General features: G+C 37.8%; 1 protein-coding gene across 2 annotated transcripts in view; it reads right to left on the bottom strand.

Annotated features, from left to right (window-relative positions):
• Nucleotides 1–24,291, bottom strand: part of LOC136857690 (hemicentin-1) — a 509,109-nt gene that overhangs the window by 102,999 nt on the left and 381,819 nt on the right. For both annotated transcript variants that reach the window (XM_067136543.2, XM_068225274.1), the window contains exons 36-39: nucleotides 21,529–21,653; nucleotides 20,549–20,714; nucleotides 17,144–17,316; nucleotides 7,620–7,804 (exon numbers count right to left, since the gene is read on the bottom strand). In XM_067136543.2, the coding sequence (XP_066992644.2) occupies nucleotides 7,620–7,804; nucleotides 17,144–17,316; nucleotides 20,549–20,714; nucleotides 21,529–21,653 (649 nt within the window). The remainder of the gene's footprint in view (nucleotides 1–7,619; nucleotides 7,805–17,143; nucleotides 17,317–20,548; nucleotides 20,715–21,528; nucleotides 21,654–24,291) is intronic.

Consider the following 24,291-nt stretch of genomic DNA (forward strand, 5'->3'; position numbering starts at 1 on the left):
ATTAAGTACTACATTTAAAAAAAATTTACAAGTGTGTTTAACAGGATATTGTATCGTGACATATGATATCTAATAGGTGTAATATTAACGGGCCACATCAACTTACCACAAATTCGCATAATGTAACCAAAGAATTTCGGTCATCTGTCAATGAACTCAGCGTTATGAAGCTGTTCGTCGACTGCCAGTGATCTGCGTTTATTGAAATGGGCGTAGCGTTTGCAGGTGTGATGGAACCCTCTAAAATATATTTTATGTATTTTAAATACATAAAACAATACATATAAGCTCTGATTTGTGAATTAACAGAAGATTATTGAAGCATCTGATTCTAACAAGAGAATTCGCTCAGACCGTGATATATGAGGATAACGATCCATTGCTATGTTCTTAGACTTAAGTACTTATTACCACAATGACGGATTTCAGTGAATAGAGAAAGAGTAGGTTAACTACAATGATGACACATTGCGGAGAAACAATGCAAATTCGAAAGCTGTGTAACAAGGAAGAAAACCTGCTCGTGAATCTGCGACACGGGAATCCACATTTAGCATCATACGACCAAGTGACTGCACGCGTGTCGTGTGGTCATTTGATGCGTAATTCAGACTCAGAAATGGTGGTTGGTCACTTGATGCAAAACTTCAATTTAATGATTGTGAGGTTGGCGTTTGGTCAAAATGCATTTCCTGCGAAATCATATTGAGAATAAAAGTCTGAACCATAACCTATGTAAAGTTTACACCTTTCGCTACCAGATGGTGCAATAATCTAAAAAAATCGATTTTGGCGCTTGGTCAGTTGATGCATAACACCATCCATTTTGTCCCATGTCTCTTGCCACATTTACTGGTTTCTATAGTTAATTGAACCTAGAGATTTTCATCCATTCTCACCAATACAATTAAAATTTCTTCCACTTCGCTAAAAGAAACGGCTTCTAACCACATGTCACGTCGCCAGATATGTGCTAGAGCAGAAAACTGTGCTCTGCATAAGAAGCGGTGTCACCTAATTCTATGTGACATTGATGTCAGCTGATGTGAACAGCCATAACATGAGTTGCATTGTCATCACACTACATTTCGTATAGTGTGGAAAAGTCTTTCTGGCAGGTTAGACTGCAACACGATTCGCATGAGTTCACGGATTGTGAAGAGAGTATGTCTCACCTTTAATCAATTATATTTACGTTGGGTAGTCAAGGTGGTGGTGATATCTGTTTAAATTGGCAGAACAACAGAATGTTCAGCTACTGTGTTATTGGGCCAAGTGTCTGGCCTAGTCATAATCTATCTTGTCAGGGTACCTGTAACGATCAACACTATATCGAATGTTGAGTGGTAGTAAATAACTTGATTCATGGTGAAGTCAACAACATAGAACAGAGGAGCCTCTTAAGATAGGATGACAGTACCTCAAAGGAGGAAATGACACAGAAATCCATAACGCACCTCTAATTCTTTGGGTTAGGGATGGCTGCAAAGGGTGCCTGTCTCCTTGCTAGGAGAGACACCCACTAAAACCTAAATTAGGTATAAAAGACATTTGGGATTGGTAAACCCATAGTAATAATAGCCTATTACGAAGATGTAACAATGTCATTACAGGTTCTACATCTTTTTAACTACTCTTACGGGTTTCAGAGCTCTCAAGTTGCTGGAAATTTTGTCCCACAAATGTTCTGTTATAGGTTTGTAAATCTACCGGTATCAGTATGAGGCTGGTGTATGTGAGCACCTGTTGAGTTTGTAACATATTTGAAATTAAATTTAATATGATGGGGTTGGCAGTAGAGAGAGATGTCTGGGTTAGAGAGGGTGTGTGGGTGTTGAAAAAATAAATGTGAATGGCTGACGTATAGAAGTGCTTGTTTTTTCTTCTGAATAAATAGTAAAAATATATGATTTCAGCAGGGTGTTTTCTGATTTTTAATTGGTGAACCTAACATTTATTGGCGACTGTGACAGGACATCATTAATAAAGGAAGACCCCCGTGAAAATAAAAAAGATGGAAAACCTCACGAAAGCAAGGACCGTAAAGCGGCGGTTATTTACACGAGTATACAACGAGGTTATGTCATCGTTACAAGACGGTGAACCAGACACAGAAGAAATTCAGGTACAACTAGAAATCCTTCAAGAAAGGTATGATACTATCGCTAATTTAGATGGATTGGTATTTCAACAGATGATAGATGATAATTGTGAGTTTGATCAAATAGCAGATGAGGAAGAATCAACTGATGAATATAGACGTAAATTCTTGAGCTGTAGGGCTAAAGCAACAAGATTTTTGAATACCACTGTGCCGGCTTCCTCTACCCAAAGTGTAGTAAATGAAAATATAGCTGAAAGAAAGAAATACAGGCTTCCAAAAATAGAATTGAAGAAGTTTTCTGGGGAAATAATTGACTGGTTATATTTTTGGAGTCAGTTCCGTAAAATACACGAAGATGAGGACATGGGGGAGGAAGATAAATTCCAGTATCTCATTCAAGCTATGATAGAAGGTTCTAGAGCGTACGAGTTAGTCACAAGTTTCCCCCCGACTGCCAACAATTATCATAAAGTGATAGACAATCTCCAAGCTCGATTTGGTAGGGAGGACTTACAGGGAGAAGTTTACGTTCGTGAACTACTGAAGCTAGTTTTAACCAATGCAGTAAATTCTACAGAAAAACCAACACTTAGTAGCTTATATGATAAATTAGAATCACATCTCAGATCTCTGGAAAGTTTAGGAGTTACTACCGAAAAGTGCACTGCAATGCTATACCCCTTAATTGAATCATCCTTGTCAGAAGACTTACTAAGGGCCTGGCAAAGGAATACTTCTTTCAGATGTGATTCTGTCTCCAATGATCATTTGAAACAACTCATGGCTTTTCTCCAAAGTGAAGTTGTTAGTGAGGAAAGAATTTCATTAGCAATGAAAGGGTTCAACATTAATACATCCCAAGGGCTCAAGTTTAAGGGCGGCAAAAAACCAAGGGAAGCCTCTGAACCAAATGTCCCCACCGCTTCTGCCTTGTTTTCTACTGATATTTCTAAAAGACAGGAGTGTGTATTTTGTCTTAAACCTCATTCAAATTCAGAATGCATTAAAGCTCAACAAATGACTGTGGAGGAAAGAAGGAAAATCTTGAGTAACAAGCACTGTTGTTTTAATTGTTTAAAGAGAGGTCATCAAAGTAAAGCTTGTAAATCCATTATTAGATGTATTGTTTGTGGTGGGAAGCATGTGGTACTAATGTGTTATGAACTTGGTAACAAAGACAAAGAAAGTGTTTCGAAAAATAATTTTGAGGGAGAAAGAAAGTCGATTAGTGAGGATGCCACTCATGTAGATAAGTCTATGGCTAACGTCTCTTGTTCTCCTGAGGTATATTTACAAACTCTGGCGGTTGTTGTTATGGGTAAGAGTAAACAAAAAACAGTGCGAGCGATCATTGATACCGGGTCTACTAAATCTTACATTGTGCGTGGCTTAGCTGAACAAATGGGGTACCAGTCAGTCGGAAAGGAAACTCTAATACACTCTTTGTTTGGGGGAGTACTTTCCCAAGAGGTAAAGCATGATTGTTACAACATAAGTTTAAGAAGATTAGAGGGAAACTATTCCAAGGAACTGCAAGTTTTGAGCCAAGAAATAATTTGTGAAGCAAAGGCACGAGTGGCACCCAAGAAGAAGATCACCATACCACGTCTGGAATTATTAGCAGCTATCATAGGTGTTAAGACTTGCCACATCAGTGTTACCATCATTAAGGTCAAAGGAAATTATTGTTTTATTGGAGTGACTCATCAACAGTGTTATCCTGGATAAAATTAGACGAACCTTGGGGAACTTTCATATGGAATAGAGTTCAAGAAATCCGAAGATTATCCAGAACTGAACAGTGGCGACATGTTCCTGGAACCATGAATCCAGCTGACCTGGCATCAAGAGGATGTGATCCAAAGCATTTACTGGAACAGAGATGGTGGGAGGGTCCGAAATGGCTGAAACAATCCCCTACTCAATGGCCCTGCTCCGAAGTTACAAGAAACGATGAAGAAGTGTTCGAAGAAAAAAGAAGAAAAGTCAACACTATGACCGCAATAGAAAATTAGTCAAATACACAAGAGTGGCACCTCGACTATTTCTCGAGTTTTCGGAAAACAGTTCGCATGATGGGGTGGATCTTGAGATTTCTGCACAATTGTCGACAACAAAAATTAACTAGGATATACGCAGAACTATCAGTTGAGGAGACGACCAGAGCGGAGAAAATTGTGATGAAGTTCATACAAAAAGAGTGTTTTGTAGATGTAAAGGACGAGAGATTTAGCACACTCTGTGTTTTCACTGATGACGAGGGAGTGATGAGACTGAAAACAAAGATAATAGCACGTCGGGATGATTACGCTTTCCGCTGTCCTATTATTCTTCCTGCAAAGCATACTTTAGTTCGTGCTCTCATTAGGGAAAAACACAAAGAATTATGTCATGCTGGTACACAGATTCTGCTCAGCGGGCTCCGACAGAAATACTGGATCCTCGGTGGAAGAAGAACTGTGAAGAGTGCAATCGCATCATGTGTTGTCTGCTGAAGATACCATGGAAAACATCTTGAAGCGGAACAGGCTCATCTACCCGTTGACAGAGTGAGAGAGGCTTCGGTTTTGAGATATCAGGGGTAGACTTTGCAGGACCTTTGATTTTGAGAGGAGGAGAGAAAGCCTGGGTCTGTTTGTTCACGTGTGCTGTTTTTCATGCGGTCCATCTGGAACTTGTGACATCTTTGGCTACCTCAACATTCCTAGAAGCCTTTCGACGCTTAGTATCCAGACGTGGAAGGTCAGCGATAGTCTACAGTGATAATGGGACGAATTTTCATGGCGTCTGTAATGCCTTGGAGATGATTCAGTGGGACAAAATTGTTCATTATAGTTCTGCAAATGAAATTGAATGGAAATTTAATCCTCCCGCTGCACCGTGGTGGGGAGGTTGGTGGGAGAGATTGATTGGTGTTCTCAAACAAATGCTCAGGAAAGTTCTGGGAAATTCGTGCTTGTCGTACCAAGAAATGATGACAGTCTTGTGTGACATCGAAGCTGTGATGAATTCTCGGCCGCTTACCTACCTATCCAATGATGGGAGTGACCTGATGGCAATAACCCCTACAATGTTTCTGCAAGAGGTCAAGGAGGTTGGAATGCCCGATATAGACATGATAGAAAGTGTAAGATTCGACAACAGATACAGATATAGACAGAAAATAAAAGAAACTTTAAGGTTGAGGTTTAGGAATGAGTATCTTGGACAACTAATTCAGAAGAACCACCATACAAAAACTCAGTACAAACCCTTCGTGGATGAAGTAGTACTAGTAGACAATGACAACCCCAAGAGACTGAATTGGCCGTTGGCAAGAGTGATGGAAGTTATCCCTGGCAAAGGTGGTGTTGTGAGACTTGTTCGTCTGAAGACTGAAAGAGGGGTACTCGTGAGACCAGTGCAGAAGGTATACCCACTCGAAGTGACATCTGCAGAAGACCACATCTTCAAACAATTTAAGCTGTGTGAAAAGAAAGAAAGTGACCGAAGGACAGTTAAATCATCGACCGATAGCTCCAAACTGAAAACTAGTAGTGAGAGACTGGTGATTAAACCCAAAAGATTTGAGGATTAAGTGATATTTTTTCACAAGTGTTCATTTATTCTATGTGATATTTATCTCAAGGGGAGAGGTGATCTTGCTGTTTTGTATCGTGTATAGTAAATTCAGTTTTGTATTGTCATGTGGATAAATGATGTGTTGAGTTGTTCCCACAACTCAAGGTGGGAGGATGTTGAGTTTGTAACATATTTGAAATTAAATTTAATATGATGGGGTTGGCAGTAGAGAGAGATGTCTGGGTTAGAGAGGGTGTGTGGGTGTTGAAAAAAAAATATGAATGGCTGATGTATAGAAGTGCTTGTTTTTTCTTCTGAATAAATAGTAAAAATATATGATTTCAGCAGGGTGTTTTCTGATTTTTAATTGGTGAACCTAACAGCACCTTCAGAAGCTACTAGATTGAGCCAGGAGTGAACATGCCACGTTTACTCTACCACCTGAGCCACTCAGACAGCATAACAAAAATGACTCCAAATAGAGTGCTTTTAAGGCATACAGCAATTTGGATATAGAAGGAGAAGTAAAAAGTGAACAACCAGCATTGGGAATAACTGAATTGTCTTGATCTTAACCAATGTCACAGCATTCTTTTCTAACATTCCCCATTTTGTATGTGAGTAGGAGACTAGAAGAAGTTACTGTTGTTAATATGATGATGATGATGATGATGATTATTATTATTATTATTATTATTATTATTATTGTTATGATTATTATTATTATTATTATTTATATGTGCCTTCAACTTCTACCAATCTTAGGATTAATCCTAAATGTTATATAATTTACTTAATGGATAAAAAAACCTGATACCGAGCTCGACAGCTGCAGTCGCTTAAGTGCGGCCAGTATCCCGTATTCGGGAGATAGTGGGTTCGAGCCCCAATGTCGGCAGACCTGAAGATGGTTTTCCCATTTTCACACCAGGCAAATGCTGGGGCTGTACCTTAATTAAGGCCACGGCCGCTTCCTTCCTACTCCTAGCCCTTTCCTGTCCCATTGTCGCCGTAAGACCTATCTGTGCCAGTGCGACGTAAAGCAAGTTGTAAAAAAAAAAAAACACCTGATCTAAAAGTATGGACATTTAATTGATGGTTACATTCTTCTTCTTCTTCTTCTTTTTCTTCTTCTCCTTCTTCTTCTAGCAATACATGAGCCTGCAATGTGGGCCATCCCAAGTATCACGCAAGGTTTCTCTTCTCATCCACAGAGAGTATTCCCTCTGCTTCTGTATCTGGGCCACTGGGATTTCCTTCTTCTACAGAGTGGTTTTAGCTATTTGCCACCATATTGTTCTTGGGTATCCTCAACCTCTCCTTGGTTCACCAATGGCAAGAACTTCTGCACAGGAAAATCTTCACCATCCCATTTGCTGTCTGTACCAGCTGAGTTGTCTTTACTCCATTTTCTCATCAATAGTGGTGAAACCAAAGAAACCTCACAGGTGTTTGTTTTGCACTTGGTCAGTCACAATAATGCCCGTTGACCACTGCAGCATTCGCATCTCTGTGGTGTGTATTTGCTGATCATGCTTTTTCTGCCTTGCCCAGCATCTGGAGCTACACATGCGGGTAGCACTGATGACTGTCTTGTAAATTCTTCCTTTAGGCTTAATGGGCATTCATTTATCACACAAGACACCTGTCAGGGATCACCATTTCCTTTCATGCAAAATAAATTAAGATCCTACACTAATTTCTGAATGATAAAGACTTCAACATATTCAGAAAGAAGGCATTTGCATGCCAGGAAAAACAAAATATGTTTTGCCAAATAATAGGAGGGAGAGAGAAATGATAGAGAGGATTAGACATGGGTAAACTGCAAGAAAGTTAGCCTCAACTTGAGGTTCAATTATTTCTATCAGCAGTCCATTTGTGAGATTTGTAGGGCAAGAAGGTGAGAGAGAGAGGAGGGAGGACATGTGGTAAGTCTTAGGAAGGCACATACCAACCACCATTTATAGGGCAAGGTCTCTGTAGACAATATTCTTGCTGAGCATCAGATCCAAGGCAGGGTTGTCCACCATACATGGGAGTTGGATTGTCACACTTTCGATACCGCCGACGAGTGCCTCGTCCACAAGACTCAGAACAGGAAGTCCAATCTGACCATTCGCTCCAGCCACCATGTATCTATCAATCAATCAATCACAATTGAGAACTTCATAAAAGTTTGCGTTAAACTAGTACATTTTACATCATCATATTACTAATGGTCAGTTAGAGTAATGAAAGAGAAAGGTGTTTAGACAAATGACCAGAAGAATGGAAATACAAGATTATGATGATTTGAGGGATAATCAGTTGCCTTTCAAAGACAGGTCTGACCTTAGCCAATATTCTTCTATCCATCCCTGCCACACCATACCATCAATCACCATCAGTCACCACTGATCTGCAGTTAGGGCAGTCACCCAGGTGGCAGATTCCCTATCTGTTGTTTACCTTGTATTTTCTTAAATAATTGCAAAGAATTTGGAAATTTATTGAACATCTCCCTTGGTAAATTATTCCAATTCCAAACTCCACTTCCTATAAATGCCCGAATTTGTCCTTTTGAATTCCAACTTTATCTTCATACTGTGATCTTTCCTACTTTTAAAAACACTTACTCATCTACTAATGTCATTCCACACCATCTCTCCACTGACAGCTCGGAACATAACACTTATTAAAAGTAATGAAAATCATTATAGGTCCGTATTGAAAGCATCATATAATATATGTAAAAATATTTTATTTTACCACCACCTGTTCAATACAATTCAAATGTTAACATATGAGTTAAAATATTGTTAAAATATAAGTTGAAACATGTTTCGCCCCTTCTTATGGGGCATCCTCAGTCAATATCGACACATTTGGACATTTAGGTAATTGGTCAATATTTTATTAGTGTCATGGATTAAATTATATAAATGATGTTAATGAGGGAGAATGAATGATTTATAGTTGTAACAAGTCCAAAGTATTTTGATGTTTTGTACCGCTGAAAAAGAGAGCATTTGGGGCTCTCGAAACATGTATGGTTGATTGTAAAATAAAATAAATTGTTAAGTATTGACAATGTGGAATAAATGTTATATATTGAATGTAAGATTAATTTGAAGTCAGTATGGACATAATTAATTGACTACTATCATTAAAATAATGAATACCCACATGATTATACGAAGCTAAATGCTAGTGTTGACTACTTGGCTCACCAAATTTATCGTCATAAATTAGCCAGAATTTTCTCTAAATGGCGTTGCTAGTCGCTATCTTTGAAATTCTGTCGCTACATGACTTCAAAAAGACTCCAGATCAATAGAGTTGGTAACACTGATGATGATAATGATATTTTGCAATAATAAGTAGTTCTTTCCCCAGCCAAGAAAATGTGTTAATGGTCAATACAAATCTATAAGGGTTGAAGCCAATGAAGGAAAAGGTGGTGGTGGTGGTTACCGTTTTAAGAAGTACAACTGGGCAACTGTCCTATATTAATACTAATCAGAGGAAAAATACGGAAGGTAGTGGCTAAAGAAAGACAAGGACCATGTTGTTGCAGTTGTTGTTGTCAGATAATTATGTTTTAACTTGATTATCACCAGGGTTAGGATTTTTAGGTACAAATTTCAGAGAAAGAAAGGAAGGGAAAAGGTTCTCATATAAGGTAAAAAAAAAAGGACAAAAAGGTGCTGACTTATTCAACTAATTCAATGATTTCCCTTTCCTCTATTCTAGTTTATTGAATTACAAACAAGTACACCAAATTATCACTCATCAAAAGAAGGAAAAAACATGAAGCTGTTGTACTTCAAAACATTATGCATCTCTACATTTTTAAAAGTCAGTTTCTATTAGGAGATAGAATGTCTTTGTAGATGCTGAAGCTTCTTATGACATCAACAGGAACCAGTGGGGCAAACCTTGTATTCACTCGGAATAGCAACTCTAGAGATATGGCAAATTCCTCAATGTCTGGATTCTTCTGAAGACTAGACTCAATTTTATCTTTGACAAAGCCATCTAACTGCTCCCTCATGGAAGTAAAAATATCCCATTGTTTTTCCTTTTCCAGACCTTGTTCTTCTAATTGTTTAATAACTGCAGTCAGGTACTTTTAACTATGGACACAATATAGTTCTGTCTGCAAATTATGTATTTTCTCCAGTAACAGAAGTTACTTGGAAATTGCACCTGCGTCGGCCGAATCCAAAGAAAGCACAAACTCTTGAATTTTGTCAAAATTCTCACACAACATAGCAGCACACTCAATCCACGCTCCCCAGTGAGTAATGACCAGGAAATATGGAAGGGGCAGGCCAGTGGTTTCCCTGTAGGCAACAACACGACTCTGAGCTTTCAGTAGAATCTTCTTCAGGGCAGAGATAAAATGATTTGTGATGTCATATTCATTCCTTATGGATTCACAAACCCTGTGAAGGGCATGAACCAAGCATGTCACATGCTTCAACTTAGGAAATAAAGGTTTCAATTGGTTAACAGCTGAAACCATGTATGGAGCTTGATCTATAACCACAAGAAGAAGTTTTTCAAACTCAATACCAGCAGGCTAGAGCTTTTGGCAGAAGTCCATAATTGATTGCATTACTGTACTGGCATTGGCTTTCTGCAGCTCATACATTTTTAACAACATCGGCTTAACGTTCTCCCCTGCTAAGGGGGAAAAACTAAAACGTTCAAAACATATCATTCCATTGAGTCTATGGTTTCATCCACAATGAATACAACATCACAATCAGTCACTTTCTCCTTGATTGTTTGTATGGTTTTTTGGTAAACAGGCTCCATGTAGTTTTTTCTTAAAGTACTGTAATTGGGCATTGACATCTTTGTGTATTATTCAAGAAATCCTTTGAAGGCTGGATGGTTCACCTTATTGAGTGGAATTCCTGCTTGTGCACAAATCAATGTTTAATTCCTTTAAATTTTAGCTTTTTGAAGAACTCTGTTGGAACACATTTTGTAATAGAGGTTGCCATGATTTGTTTGCTTGAAGAGTCTTATTCATTTGATGCTTAGAGCTGGAAATGTGTTATATGATGCGATCTTGCTGGTGTTTTTCATCTGACAAAATTCTTGAATCACAAACAGTACATCGCATAACAGTTCCATTAGTGTCTATGAAACCTTGTTTGAATTCCTGAGCCAGAGCAAAAAATTGGGCACTGGACAATTCTGGCATGGTAAAATTTAGTAGTACACTCGTTTAGTAATGTAACAAAGTACTAACACCAGTTCACTTGCTAATTCAATGCAACTACCACACAACTCACTCCTGTGCTCACTCGCTGTCCACACACTCTTATAACAACACAACAGTTACTAGAATGTTCTCATTCAGGCTGGAATTGCAGTCTCAGCGATTTCTAGTAGCTTCGAGCAGAACACGTTCCGAATTCTCAGAACTATGCGTGTGCGGTTGCTGAGATCTCTGCGTCACCACCCTCTGCCTCCATACGAACAGATGACGTCTCTCACAGTAACAAATTCACATTCACGAACAGCAGGCTACTGATTCTGGTGGGACAGATTCACTCATTGTCAATTGCATTATACATTATAGTGGTAAAGCGAGAGAAAGAGGTTTTGTCGAACACACTATTATATTCCATTGTTGCAGGTGTGCTTTCAACTCCCGCGCAGTGTTTACTGAAAGAGGTAAGCTTACTATTCGCACAAACACAGCAAGCTGAGGAGACGTTAATTGAAAGTTAAATATTTTATACTGATTAGAAATCTTATAGAAAAAATTGGAATTAAACTTAAAAGAAAAACGGGGGGAAAAGGGGATTATGGGCCTGGTAGGGGGAAAAAGGGATAAAGGTCCCGAAAAAGGGAAAAAGGTGCAAAAAAATGCCTTTTCGTAACTAGAAAAAAATTTCACACTGTGATATCTTTCCAAACAGCTTTAATTTCCCTAACAAAAAAAAAATGTCGCACCTAAAAATTCTAACCCTGATTATCACACTACTGTAAGTGATCACTGCCACCATAATATTTCTCAGTAGTAGTAGTAGTAGTAGTAGTAGTAGTAGTAATAATAATAATAATAATAATATCATCAATGCATTTTGTTGTAATCTTAAAGCTAATATAATTTATTTTTTCTTTCTGACATAAATTTATAGAAGATATATTGTCTGCTCCAAGTTAAAATAAATTGGCAATTGGTAGTACTGGGGCTTTATTCCATTATGTGGTCAGAAGAGGCATTTACTTAAATAAGGATCTTTATATTGCAGATGTTAAAGATTAAGATGGTTCATTCACTCATTTAATTTCAACATTTGGAGATTCATTTGAAAAAAGGCATATTTCTATTTTTTTTGTAAGAATTCATTTATTTGCTTATTTCAATTGATTATCCATCCGACAAACTTAAACTGAAAACTTTATTTGTGATGTATCTGATTATTCTATGCAATATAACTGAATGATGTTTGAAACTCATTCAATTATTTTATTTTCCCATTTCAGCATCGCTGAAAAGTTTTATACTAGTGCGTGAATAAACAGCTAGGAAAACAATTTGTCAGTTTATATCATTTTGAATGGCATAATCCCAAAAATTATCATGTTCATGTTGTTCGAATGAAAAATATTTGATTATCCCATAACTAAACTGAATGATATTTGAAACTCACTCAAATATTTCTTTGATTTATTATTCAATTATTTAAATAATCAGATGGAGTTTATTCAATTAGAAAGTATTTCATTATCCCATCACTAGTGTCAGGTCGGTGTGTGAAGAGGGAGCAACAGAAAGAGAAAACAAGGACAAACATGAAAACACAAAAGGACAAGAGAGTGAAAGAGAGGGAGGGGGAGGGGGGGGGGGAGGCATCTGGTAAACCTTTGGAAAGCATGTAACAACCACCATTTATAGGTCAGGGTCTCTGTAGACAATATTCTTACTGAACAACAAATCCACCATAAATGGAAGTTGGATTGTCACATTTTCATTACTGCCTTTATGTTCAATCTATTTTGTGTCCTTTTTCTTGTTCTTCCTTTTATCTATTTATAAACGTGAGGATTCAAAAATAAGTCTTTGCAAGCCATGAAGAATTTACAAAATGAATTAGCTATGCAGTGTGGGTTGTGCAGCTGTAAACTTCAGTTCAGGAGATGGATGGTTTGAACCCCATCATTCACAGCTCATGAAAATGGTTTTCCATAATTTTTCATTTTCATTTCAGGAAAATGCCATTTGGAACCAGCACTAAGGCTGTGGAAACTTCCTTCCCGGTCCTAGCCTTACCCCATCACAGCATCGCCCTAGTGTGTGGCTAAACGGCTAGGAAAACAAGGTGGCAGTTTATATAATTTTGAATGGTATAATCCCAAATATTATCATGTTTAGTCATATCTCATAATCTTCTTCTTCTTCTTCTTCTTCTTCTTCTTCTTCTTCTTCGATTGAGGCCCTCTGAAGGACCACAGACAGTTTTGTTATGGTTTAGGTCTTCCTCTTTACCTCCCAGAACCCCTCTGTTCTCTCCTTCTTCCTCTCTCATATTTCCTCAGAGATTTTTAGTATCATTTTCCCTTATTTTCCCCACTGGTGCTTTTCTATTCTGCCCAGGAACCCTTCTCTTTCACTGAGCTCCAGCATAAACAGTGTAAACAGTACTTATCTCTACTTCCCCTTCCTTTCCAACTTGCTCTCTATTTCAAACCAACCCTCCTGAGTTTAACAACCCACTTGGTTCCTGTCTAACCCTGTTGTCCTGTCCATTGCTTCTCACACTCATTCTAGTCATTCTGTCCATGTCCATCCTGATCTCGTGTCCAGCAAATATTGCCCTCTTCAGTCTGATTTATTCTGAGATTATCCTCATGGTCCAGTACAGTTCATCCCTTGATCCTTGCTCCCATCCTTCATCCTCTCTTTTTCGTCCCACTATCTTAATCAGGATTTTTCTCTCTTCTCCAGTCGTTCTGTTATTGTCTCGATCCCATACATTACCACATTCCTCACCGTTGCCTTGTAATGTCAGACTCTCTCTCTCTCTCTCTATATATAATGAATCTTACATACAGGGCTTTCAAATTAAAACACTGCCAGCTGCAGAGAACTCTTAGTGGGCAAACTCCACCTGGTCAACAAAGCGAGTTACCTCGGGGTTCAGACTGTTCCAGAAGTGATGGCACAACACACAGATGATTATTACTACTACTACTTACAGATTCAGACAAATAACACGCTTACCTTACAGAAGGTGTTGGAAATGGCAGCCTTGTTCATCTAAACAAATCTCACAATGCTTAAATATATTCTGAAAAATACTTTGAAGCTCTGCTGAAGAAATCCTATCAATCTCACGTTGAATATTGAGTTTAGTTCTTCAGATGCATTGGGGTTTGACACAGTTTATCTTTTAGAATTCTCCACAAGTAAAGATCACAATGTGTAAGTTTGGGATTTTGAAAGTGCTACACACTTTGCTTGTCAGCATATCTTCAAGCCCTTCACTTACTGCTGTGTAAGATCTTATTCAATCTTGCTGAAACCAAACATAATTTTGCTCCTCATCGGTTAGATCTGCGAAAAACACACTCAAAATTTGTGTGATGTACCTCTCATTCATGGTCCCTGTGAAAGATATTGGGCCTACCATTGCTGGCACACTAAACACCAACTCTTCATTATACAGCAGAATAATACAAAATCTATGTTAGTAAGCTATCAATTACAGACTGAATAAAAAATATGGCTCACAAGATTACGCTTGGTAAGCCAGACCTTGAGTTCAGTGCATGAACTTGAGTTGCTTAATAAGGTTTTAGGTGCAACAGTTTGGTAGACCTATGTGCAGAACCTGAAGAGATATTTACTGTACTTGTTGTGCAAGTCTGGGAAGTGATTTCTGCGGGGGAACAAGTCAGAGTAGCAATGATTTAGTCTACCATTTCTTGTGTTGGTGTTGTACATCTATGTCAGCATTTTTTATCAAGCGCTGAACCTGTGGATTTGAATTTCCTTACTAATTTTTCGATCGCACGTTTTGAGGGTGGATTAGCTTCAGGAAATGTTTTAATGAATTCCCTTTGAGTGCGATGAGCGGAATCAAGTTTAAAATATGCACCCCTTCTTTGTTAGACATTAACCATCCCAAAAAAAACAAAAAAACATTTGTCTGTCGTTAGTCAGCACTCGACCCACAGAGCCCACTTGGAGACAAAAGGGAGACAGGAAATATTTGTATGTCGTTAGTCATCACTCAGCCCACTTTGCGGCAGGTGATTGCTGTGTTGACCAGTAGCGTTCACTCATTATGACGCCTCTGTGGCTGGCCAGCAGCATTTTAATCTGAAATAAATTGACTTTTATTACTTTTTGCTATTTCAAGTTAGTCAGTTTGTTTGTTTGCTTGATTGTTATTTCTTTCTTCCTTACTTTCTTTCTTTCTTTCTTTCTTTATGTATGTATGTATTTATTTATTTACTAGCAGTTGCCCGCGGCTTCGCTTGCATGGATTTTGTAATTTGATAAAAGTAATCGTTCATTGGTACTATACCGAGACATTATCTAAAAATCCTTATAGTATAAAAACTCACTGAAAAATTGAGCTTCATTTATCCCAGAAATTCTTTGTAAACCATGTTTGTGGTATTGCCTTTTGGGGCTAAGATGACCATGCGACACAGAACTGTTCATGTGAGAAACAGTCTTCTCTCAAGAGAGTCGAAAAAATAAATGTTTCTTTATTTTTAAAGGAGATTCCAAATACCTATTTCCACATCTGTAACATTTGCAGTTTTTGAGATATAAGTGTCCCAATAAAAATAACTCAACCCCTTTATCAGTCCTTCTCCCACACCCATCTAAGTGGATTTTCCAAAAACAAAAAAATACATTTCTTTATTTTTAAAGGAGATTCCAAATGCCAATTTTCACGTTTGTAACATCTTCAATTTTGAGATAGAAGTATCCTTGTAAAAATATTTCAACTACTTTTTTTTTCCACTTCTTTTTACCCTTGTTAAGTGCCTTTTCCGAAAACAAAAAGAAACATGTTCCTGTATTTTTAGACTTTCCAAATACCAGGTTTCACGTCTGTAACATGTTATGTTTTTGACATATATTGTGGATATACCGGTACTCATTTTAAAAATTCACTCGCTTTTCCAATTCTTTTCACCCCTTTAGTGGATTACCTGAGAGCAAAAACATACAAGTTACTTTATTTTTAAAGGAGATTCCAAATACCAGTTTCCACATCCGTAACATCTTCAGTTTTTGAGATATAAGTATCCTCATGGAAAGCATTCAACTTCAACTTCTTTCCACCCCCTCCCACTTTAAGTGGACTTTCCAAAAACAATGTGTACCAATTTTGGGTGGCAAATCTTGCTGCTGTTGAATCTTTGAGCTGACGTCGCCATGATTATGGCTGGTTGTTTCTTTACTGGATTCCTAGAGCAGGGGTAGTGTGGTGCCAATATCTCCATAATGGTTGGTTTTAGGGCCTTCAAACATGGTTTTCAGGCCCATAGAACTTACCGAGTTTTGTTCTTGGCCTCACGGGGCTTAAAATGAGCTCGACAAATTCAATATTTTGCCTATTATTTTTATATCTGCCCCTGCCGTCCCTCCTCTAATTGTTTTGAAAATTTTAAAGTAGCCTAAGTTACTCCTTATACCATCAGCTATCTGCCATTGAAAGTCCCGTCAAAATCGGTCCAACCATTTCAGAGATTAGCTAGAACAAACAGGCAGATAGACAGACAATTTAAAAGTAGCCTAAGTTACTCCTTATACCATCAGCTATCTGCCAGTGAAAGTTCCGTCAAAATCGGTCCAACCATTTCGGAGATTAGCTAGAACAAACAGGCAGATAGACAGACAGACAATTTTAAAGTAGCCTAAGTTACTCCTTATACCATCAGCTATCTGCCAGTGAAAGTCCCGTCAAAATCGGTCCAACCATTTCAGAGATTGGCTAGAACAAACAGGCAGATAGACAGACAATTTAAAAGTAGCCTAAGTTACTCCTTATATCATCAGCTATCTGCCAGTGAAAGTTCCGTCAAAATCAGTCCAACCATTTCAGAAATTAGCCAGAACAGACAGACAGACAGACAGACAGACAGACAGACAGACAGACAGACAGACAGACAGACAGACAGACAGACAGACAGACAGACAGACAGACAAAAATTGTTTTTTAGTTATAAGTACCATACTGTATATACTTTAATATAAACTTATTAAAACGCTGTTATTTTGACATTACAAAGAAACACTTCAATTTTATTTATTTGTATTGTATAGATGTTACAAATTATTCAGAATATAGCTGGAGATGATCAGGAAATACATCACTGTGCTGAATATGCTATTTTCTGAAATTCATAAAATGCTACATAATTGAATATCTCTAAAAAATTAGGTGAGAAATATCATAAGTATATCAAGTCTTGTTTGAACCAGAGAAACAATGAAATAAATACCTGGCATTCTGCCATATGGCAGTGTCTCCATTCCTCTGCATCTCCCTGACAGTCACTAGGGTCCACACCACCCATTTCAGAATCACCACACTCTCGTATTCGAATCTGTTCACCTGGTCCGCATGTTGTACTACAGTCAGACCATTCAGACCAACTGCTCCATTCAGCAGGAACTGAAAATCAGTCAACAAACAATGTTACTTTCCTTTAATTGTCATTAGTAGTTAGTGGGTTGGAAGGGAGAGAGAGAGAGAGAGATGAGGAGAAATGAACAATAGTTAGAATTTTTAATTTCGTGTGGCTATTTCTAGCCGAGTGCAGCCCTTGTAAGGCAGACCCTCCGATGAGGGTGGGCGGCATCTGCCATTTGTAGGTAACTGCGTGTTATTGTGGTGGAGGATAGTGTTATGTGTGGTGTGTGAGTTGCAGGGATGTTGGGGACAGCACAAACACCCAGCCCCCGGGCCATTGGAATTAACCAATTAAGGTTAAAATCCCCGACCCGGCCGGGAATCGAACCCGGGACCCTCTGAACCGAAGGCCAGTACGCTGACCATTCAGCCAACGAGTCGGACAATAGTTAGAATGAGATTCATACAGCGCAATGCAAGTGATATACTGTACTGTAAAATCATAATTTGTGTGAATGAAATGGTAGCATGTATGAAGTACATAAATCAAAATTTTTAAGTCAGTAGGTACAGGTAGATCAAATCAGTCATGACATGTCCCAAACGCATTTAAGCAAAGCCAGAAGATACAAAAATCCTTCTACATCTTAGTTGGACTGGAACACCATTCTGGAAAATATTGTTTTCCTTAGAATATTGTTCATATGTATTTTATGCAGTTGAATAACAAAACTGTTTAGATTCCAAGCATTGTGAAAAAACATTAACAGACATGGGAACATGACACCCAGTGAAAGACCACTTGGCCATCGCTGAATTAATGAGGTGAGTTTGTGTAAATCTGATTTTCGAACTAAATCAATGCATATAAAAGAGCAAAAGGAGAAATGAAGAATATGGAAAAACAATCCCAGTCTAGAAAGCCAAGAATAACGGCCGAAAGGATTTGTCGTGCTGACCACAGGACACCTCGTAATCTGCAGGCCTTCGGGCTGAGCAGAGGTCGCTTGTTAGGCCAAGGCCCTTCAAGGGCTGTAGTGCCAGCGGGGGGTGGGGGTGGGGGTGACAATAGCCCAGACAAACCACCTTTAGGAAAGATAGAAAGCTTCCAAATAAGCATTCAGGTTTATCAGTCTTCATGTCTTTTATTGATGAATGAAAGCTTTGTAGAGTTGAGAAACCTGACAGATTTACACATGACAAAGTATCATAAGCAGAGCTGTCTCCTTGTATTGCTGCAAGATATAAACAAGAAGCTGTTAAGATAGTTACTTTGATGGGTAATCTTTGGGAATTAAGTTTAACAAGTGAAAATTTGTCAGTTTTGTCTGAAGTTTTGAAAGTGCCACTTGATGATCTGTTAACAGATCCACTGCTCAAAAAAAGAAGTTTGATCACTTTTCTATATGTTCATACCTCCACGATATGTATACTTATTGAAAAGAAGACAGACATAATGAAAAACAACCCTTCTTTGAACACTCAATATATGACATCACTGCACAAAATGTCATAAAAAAGTGGACCCTTGTCATACACCAAAATGGTTACATGGTAATTAAGTGTCTTAATAAGGAGTATTGCCACCCCTCATACGGATAACAGCTTCACAATGCCTTCTCATGCTTCTGACAAGGTGCTGCAGGTTCAGTCGAGGCAGATGTCCCTACCAGAGAATGCCGAAAGCAGCTGATACTCACGCTCCCCAGTACCCGGGGAAACAATAGCAACGGGTGTGAGTCACACTACCAAATGCTGGCCATGAGTGAGCTACCTGCCTGAATGTCAATGTAAAGAGGGCATGTTAGAGAGGAGCTTGCTTCAGGCAGCAAGAACTGGAACTCAAGTAATACAGATAATTTCATTTAATGAATTATATTCTTGTAAACTCCACAGGGACAATTCTACTCCATCTTCTTCAAAAAGGATTACATATAAGGCCATAGATGATAAATAGCATATTATTCTTTGCAAGTGTATACATGAATTTATAAACTAAAGAAAAAAACAGTACTGGTATTTTAGTACTGTAAATTGCTGCTTAATAGGAGAAATTAAATTATTTACATTCTGAGAAATACAGATTATATTCAATACATTGAAACTATCAGAAACAATAATATGATTCACACAGGTACATGAATACAAAGTAAAATTACAAAGTAAGGTATTAATTCTAACACACCCCTCCTCAAAGTTTGACATTATAAACAAAAAAGTGAGTATTATTGCATACAGCTTCATGCATAATCATATAAAACAAACTGATGAAATATATAAACCTGAGGAGAGAAACATAAAAAGAATGTTAGTACTCTACATCATTGACAAATATAGAATTATTTTATACTTCCTAAGAAAACTATAGTTTGCTTCTATATCAATACGTTGCAATTATCATAAACAATAATACAACACTTATAGCTATCAAAACACAAAAGGAACTTAAACATACTGATTCTAGACTCAGACTTGTGCACAATGAGAATGGCTTCCATTGTTTCCGAGGATAATCATGTTCTTTTCTCTTGAACAACAATGACAGCCTTCTCTTTTTTTTTTTGTTAAAAAATGCTATTTGTTCATTTGTCAACCCATGTGGATCTTTTGTCCTTAATGGCACCATATTGTATGAACCTGCATGTAAGTGGAATGGTGGTAGTGTGGAATGTTGTGTGTGTGGAAAGGAAGATTAAGGACGTCACAAACACCCAGTCCCCAGGCCAGGGTTATTAATCATTACAATTTAAAACCCCTGACCTGGCCAGGAATCGAACCCGGGGCCGCCGGATGACAGGTGGACGCGTTGCCCCCTACACCGTGGAATGTGAGCCTTACTAAAGTTTCTTTCGCTGGAAGTACTGGTGGCTGGAATATGAAGATCTATCATGGCCAGCATTGCTAATTTTGGGTACTCAGTCATGGTTTAATACTCCCCAGGAAATAATATTTTTCTAAAACTTGAGGATATAAGGCCAAAGAGATAATGTGAAATCTAAAATGAACAGAGAAGACAAGTTTGTAACACCAACGAAGCTGAAGAAAAATATAATGACGGAATAATGCAGAGACTTCATACACTGATTGTTCAGTAGATGGAACAACATGGGGTCCCATATGCATTTCTTGTGATCTGTTTATGGCTCTAATTGGACACAAACAAATGAGTTATTTCAAATTCTCTCTAAAATGTAATATATTTGTTAACATAATGGGAGACTATAAACAGAAAATTCTGAATCAGAAATGTGTTATTGTCAATTTTATCACTTACCATGCACATCAACATGGAATGTGAGTGCCTTCTTTCCAGCTGGATTTTCTGCAATACAGGAATATTTCCCAGCATCTTCAGTCAAGGCATGCATCAAATGTAACTGCTTACCATCTGAAGATATATGTATGCTACCAGTGGAATCGCTCACAACTTGAATACCATTCTGTAAGAATAGGAGACAGTTAACTCTGTTATAAATTTTAATTTTATGTACAGAAAAAAATGTTAGTACAAGATTTATAAATTTTGCAAAAGAGGAAAATATTAAACATGATGTTCTTTCTTACCGATTTCTGCTTGGAACGGGTAAGCATCATAATACACTAACCTAAGCAATAAAAATGTATCTACTTGTACGTATGTTTGGTTGTTGAGTTCTTAGCCTGAAGGATGGTTGGATCCCCAACAGTTCCACCATCAAATTGAATATTTAGCTTTCATAACCGTTGTCATGAAAGCTAAATATTCAATTCGAATGGTCCACAGCAGACAACTAGCATGTACTCTACAATTGAGCTGACTGTAGTGCCAGACCTATAACTCAGATCCCTGCCAACAGAACAACAATGATGGAGGTCACCATTGATCAACCAGGAGTGCATCTGATGTAAAATTGGAAGGTTGTGGGTTTGTTTTCCACTGGTGCCCGGTTGACCACATTTTTTTCTGTACTTAACATCTCTTCAGCATGTACTATATGTACCAATACAACCTAATTCATATTCATGCTTAAATTGTGAATGTTTACAAGTGTTACTAGGACTGATAGTTGCACTAACATCACCAGATGCAGGCCTGGATGTGTAATTGCCATTTTAGTAGCATTCAGTTAAAACAATGGTGAAGTGGGCTATATGTCTAGGTTTTGTTATCTTCTTTAACACCTCTTGAATCACCTCCTTGATTTTCCTCATCTTTTTTAATGGTTGTAATTATCAGATCGCACAGTAATTTAACTTCAGTATTCTTAAATGTACCTTGTACCAAGTGATGTTTGGAGGTGGAGATCCTTTCAGAGGGCATTTGAGGATGAGGCGACGGTGTAACTTGACAGACTGGTGCTGCTGGTCAGCTGGGGTAGCATCAGCCATATCAGGTGGCTCTGTATCAGAAAACTAGCAATAAATAATGACACAAATAATGACATTTTAAAGTTGTATTGATATAGCAAATTTTAATAACTGGACCTTTGACACACAGGAAGGATGAGAAAGATTATGATCAAATGAAAATTCAACACATACATTACTAATGGAAAGGGAACAGGGATATGCACAAATAACAAAGATAGAAAGTTATATGCAGGGATCAGAGGAAATACAAATATAGGTAAGTGTGGGAAGAGGGATCAGCAAAGACAAACATGAAAATAAAAAAAGGTTAGGGACAAGCAACTTCATAAACTACTATTTCACATACGAGGGCTATAAATAAAGTAGTGGCAATATAGACAGAACTAACAAGTACAATTGCATTACATTCCTTCATTGTAGTCATCTACAAAGTCTATTACCTTTTACCAAATGTCGGGAAGCCGTTGGGGACCGTTGGCAAGCCGTTCTCTGTCGATGACAGTGACGAAGCCCCCTACTGCGCGGAGTACAGATGCCACGTCAGAAAATTGCATTTCCTTACAAAGTTTTTATAATCAATTTTCTCTTTGTTCTCTACTCACTTTCATCATTTTGTAAACAATATTTTATAATTTTCATTCATATTCAACATTGACCATGGCTCAACGCCATAAATATTGTTAATTCCACTTGTATGTAAATAAAGTTACTCATTTAATGACAGCTTTTTTAAGTGAAGTTTTTTAATGTATTTAATTTTGTAGTATATTTTAGATCAGAAAAAAAATAAAAATATCAGGTACCTGATATGGTTTGAGGTAATGTTACAGCTGATGATGCGCCATAGGAAAGGGCGAAACATGTACCAATTCTTATTTTAATAAGGATTTAATTCTAACTTAAATATTGAGTTGTATTGAATAGGTGGAAGAAAAATAAATTTCTCATATTTATCAGAAGATTATTTTCAATATGGATTCTCTATGATTTTTATACTTGTAATACTGGATACTGCCCGCACTTAAGCGACTGCAGGTATCAAGCTCAGTCTAATCTACCTGTCTACAAAAAAATGGATATGTGTGTATGTTCCATGTTGGATGGCATGGAGCAATTTCAGCCAAACTTGGTACACATATGACTTACTATCTGGAAAAAAAGATAATATGGGGTAAACACTTTGGTGAGCAGGTCTGAACGAGGGCTGCTACCCCTTGTTGATTGGATAGTCTAAGCCTGCAAGAACAAAGTTACACTACTGCACTCAAAGTTATGTAACGCAAAAATTTTCGAAATATTGACCTCAAACTTCTAAATTACAAACTGGATTATCCTTTGAGAAGCCGCTGACTGTATTTATACCTACTATATATTACAAGTGCTATCTGTACTCGACTTGTGTGTATGTGAGTCACTGCTGTATTCCAACACCCGAGTACAATTGTTGTCCACAATTATGACATAGATGGACCAAAATCACTGTTAGAATTACTCACATAACTAGAAACATCTAATACACTGTCTCTCGCTACATCTGGTAACCGTATGTACATCTGATAACTGGTCTGCACATAATTCATCACAAATATCCCTATATGTTAGCAAATGCATGCACCGTGGCATGTTGACAGCTGCACTGAAGCTCTAAGGAATAGCTCAACATTTCTAATATTATTTTGAAATGAAGGTTTAAAGAAAAGAAGATGATGCAGCAATAGTTGCCATATACTATCTATTCCAAGACTAAACCATTCAAAACTTATAATTTTGCCACCAGACTGTAGCAGCGATCAAGGAGACACGAGGTCCATAAAAACGAGAATTCTCATAGCCCGTCACGTATGGTCAGCGAGAAACTACAAGAATTCTTGAGTCCAGTCACAAATGTGTTAAGACACCCCAAGCACCCTTAGGGGTTGCAGTTGGAAGGGAGTGGCATGTAAAAATAATCAAAAACCATCAATATTAGTATCGGATCCATAGTTTTTGGGGTTGCTAAGATGAATAGTGACACTCTGGATGCTATTTAGGTAAGAAGAGAAAAGTAAGAAAGTCCAAGTTCAGCTGTCCACAACATGTGGGGTGAGAAGGGGTGAAAAGGAAAATGTCCAAAATGTCAGAGGTTATGGGTGTATCAATGCGTGTAGATAGCACACTTGACTTACAATCTGGAAAAAATACTGTGAGTGTTAGACATCCCTAGCACCCCTAGGGTTGGGGGTGGGGAGAGGGTAACATGTAAAACGAATAAAAAATTATCAATATTAGAGTCGAATCCATAGTTTATGGGGTTGCTGAGATGAATTGTGATACTCTGGATGCTGTTTAAGTCGAAGTTCAGCCTCCACCAATATGAGAGTGAGAAGTGGTGAAAAATAAAATGTCCAAAATGACCGAAGATTACTGTTGATCCACAGGTTTTGGGGTGGCTAGGCTGATTGGTGACAGTCCCAATGACAGAATCATGTATGTCATATCTATAGCGCAACACATAAATACATACAGTTACCACTTATTTTTGTTTTTTGTTTGAAGGGATCAACTACTTCCCAGACAATCTGGATTACCACAAAAAACAAAGTTTTATGTGAAAAAGAAATACCTAAAACTAAAAGTTAAACCAATAACTCTAAAACTACAAAATAGTTTGCAAAATATCAATCAATG

Source organism: Anabrus simplex, chromosome 1, assembly GCF_040414725.1.
Source record: "Anabrus simplex isolate iqAnaSimp1 chromosome 1, ASM4041472v1, whole genome shotgun sequence".
Classification (NCBI taxonomy): Eukaryota; Metazoa; Arthropoda; class Insecta; order Orthoptera; family Tettigoniidae; genus Anabrus; species Anabrus simplex.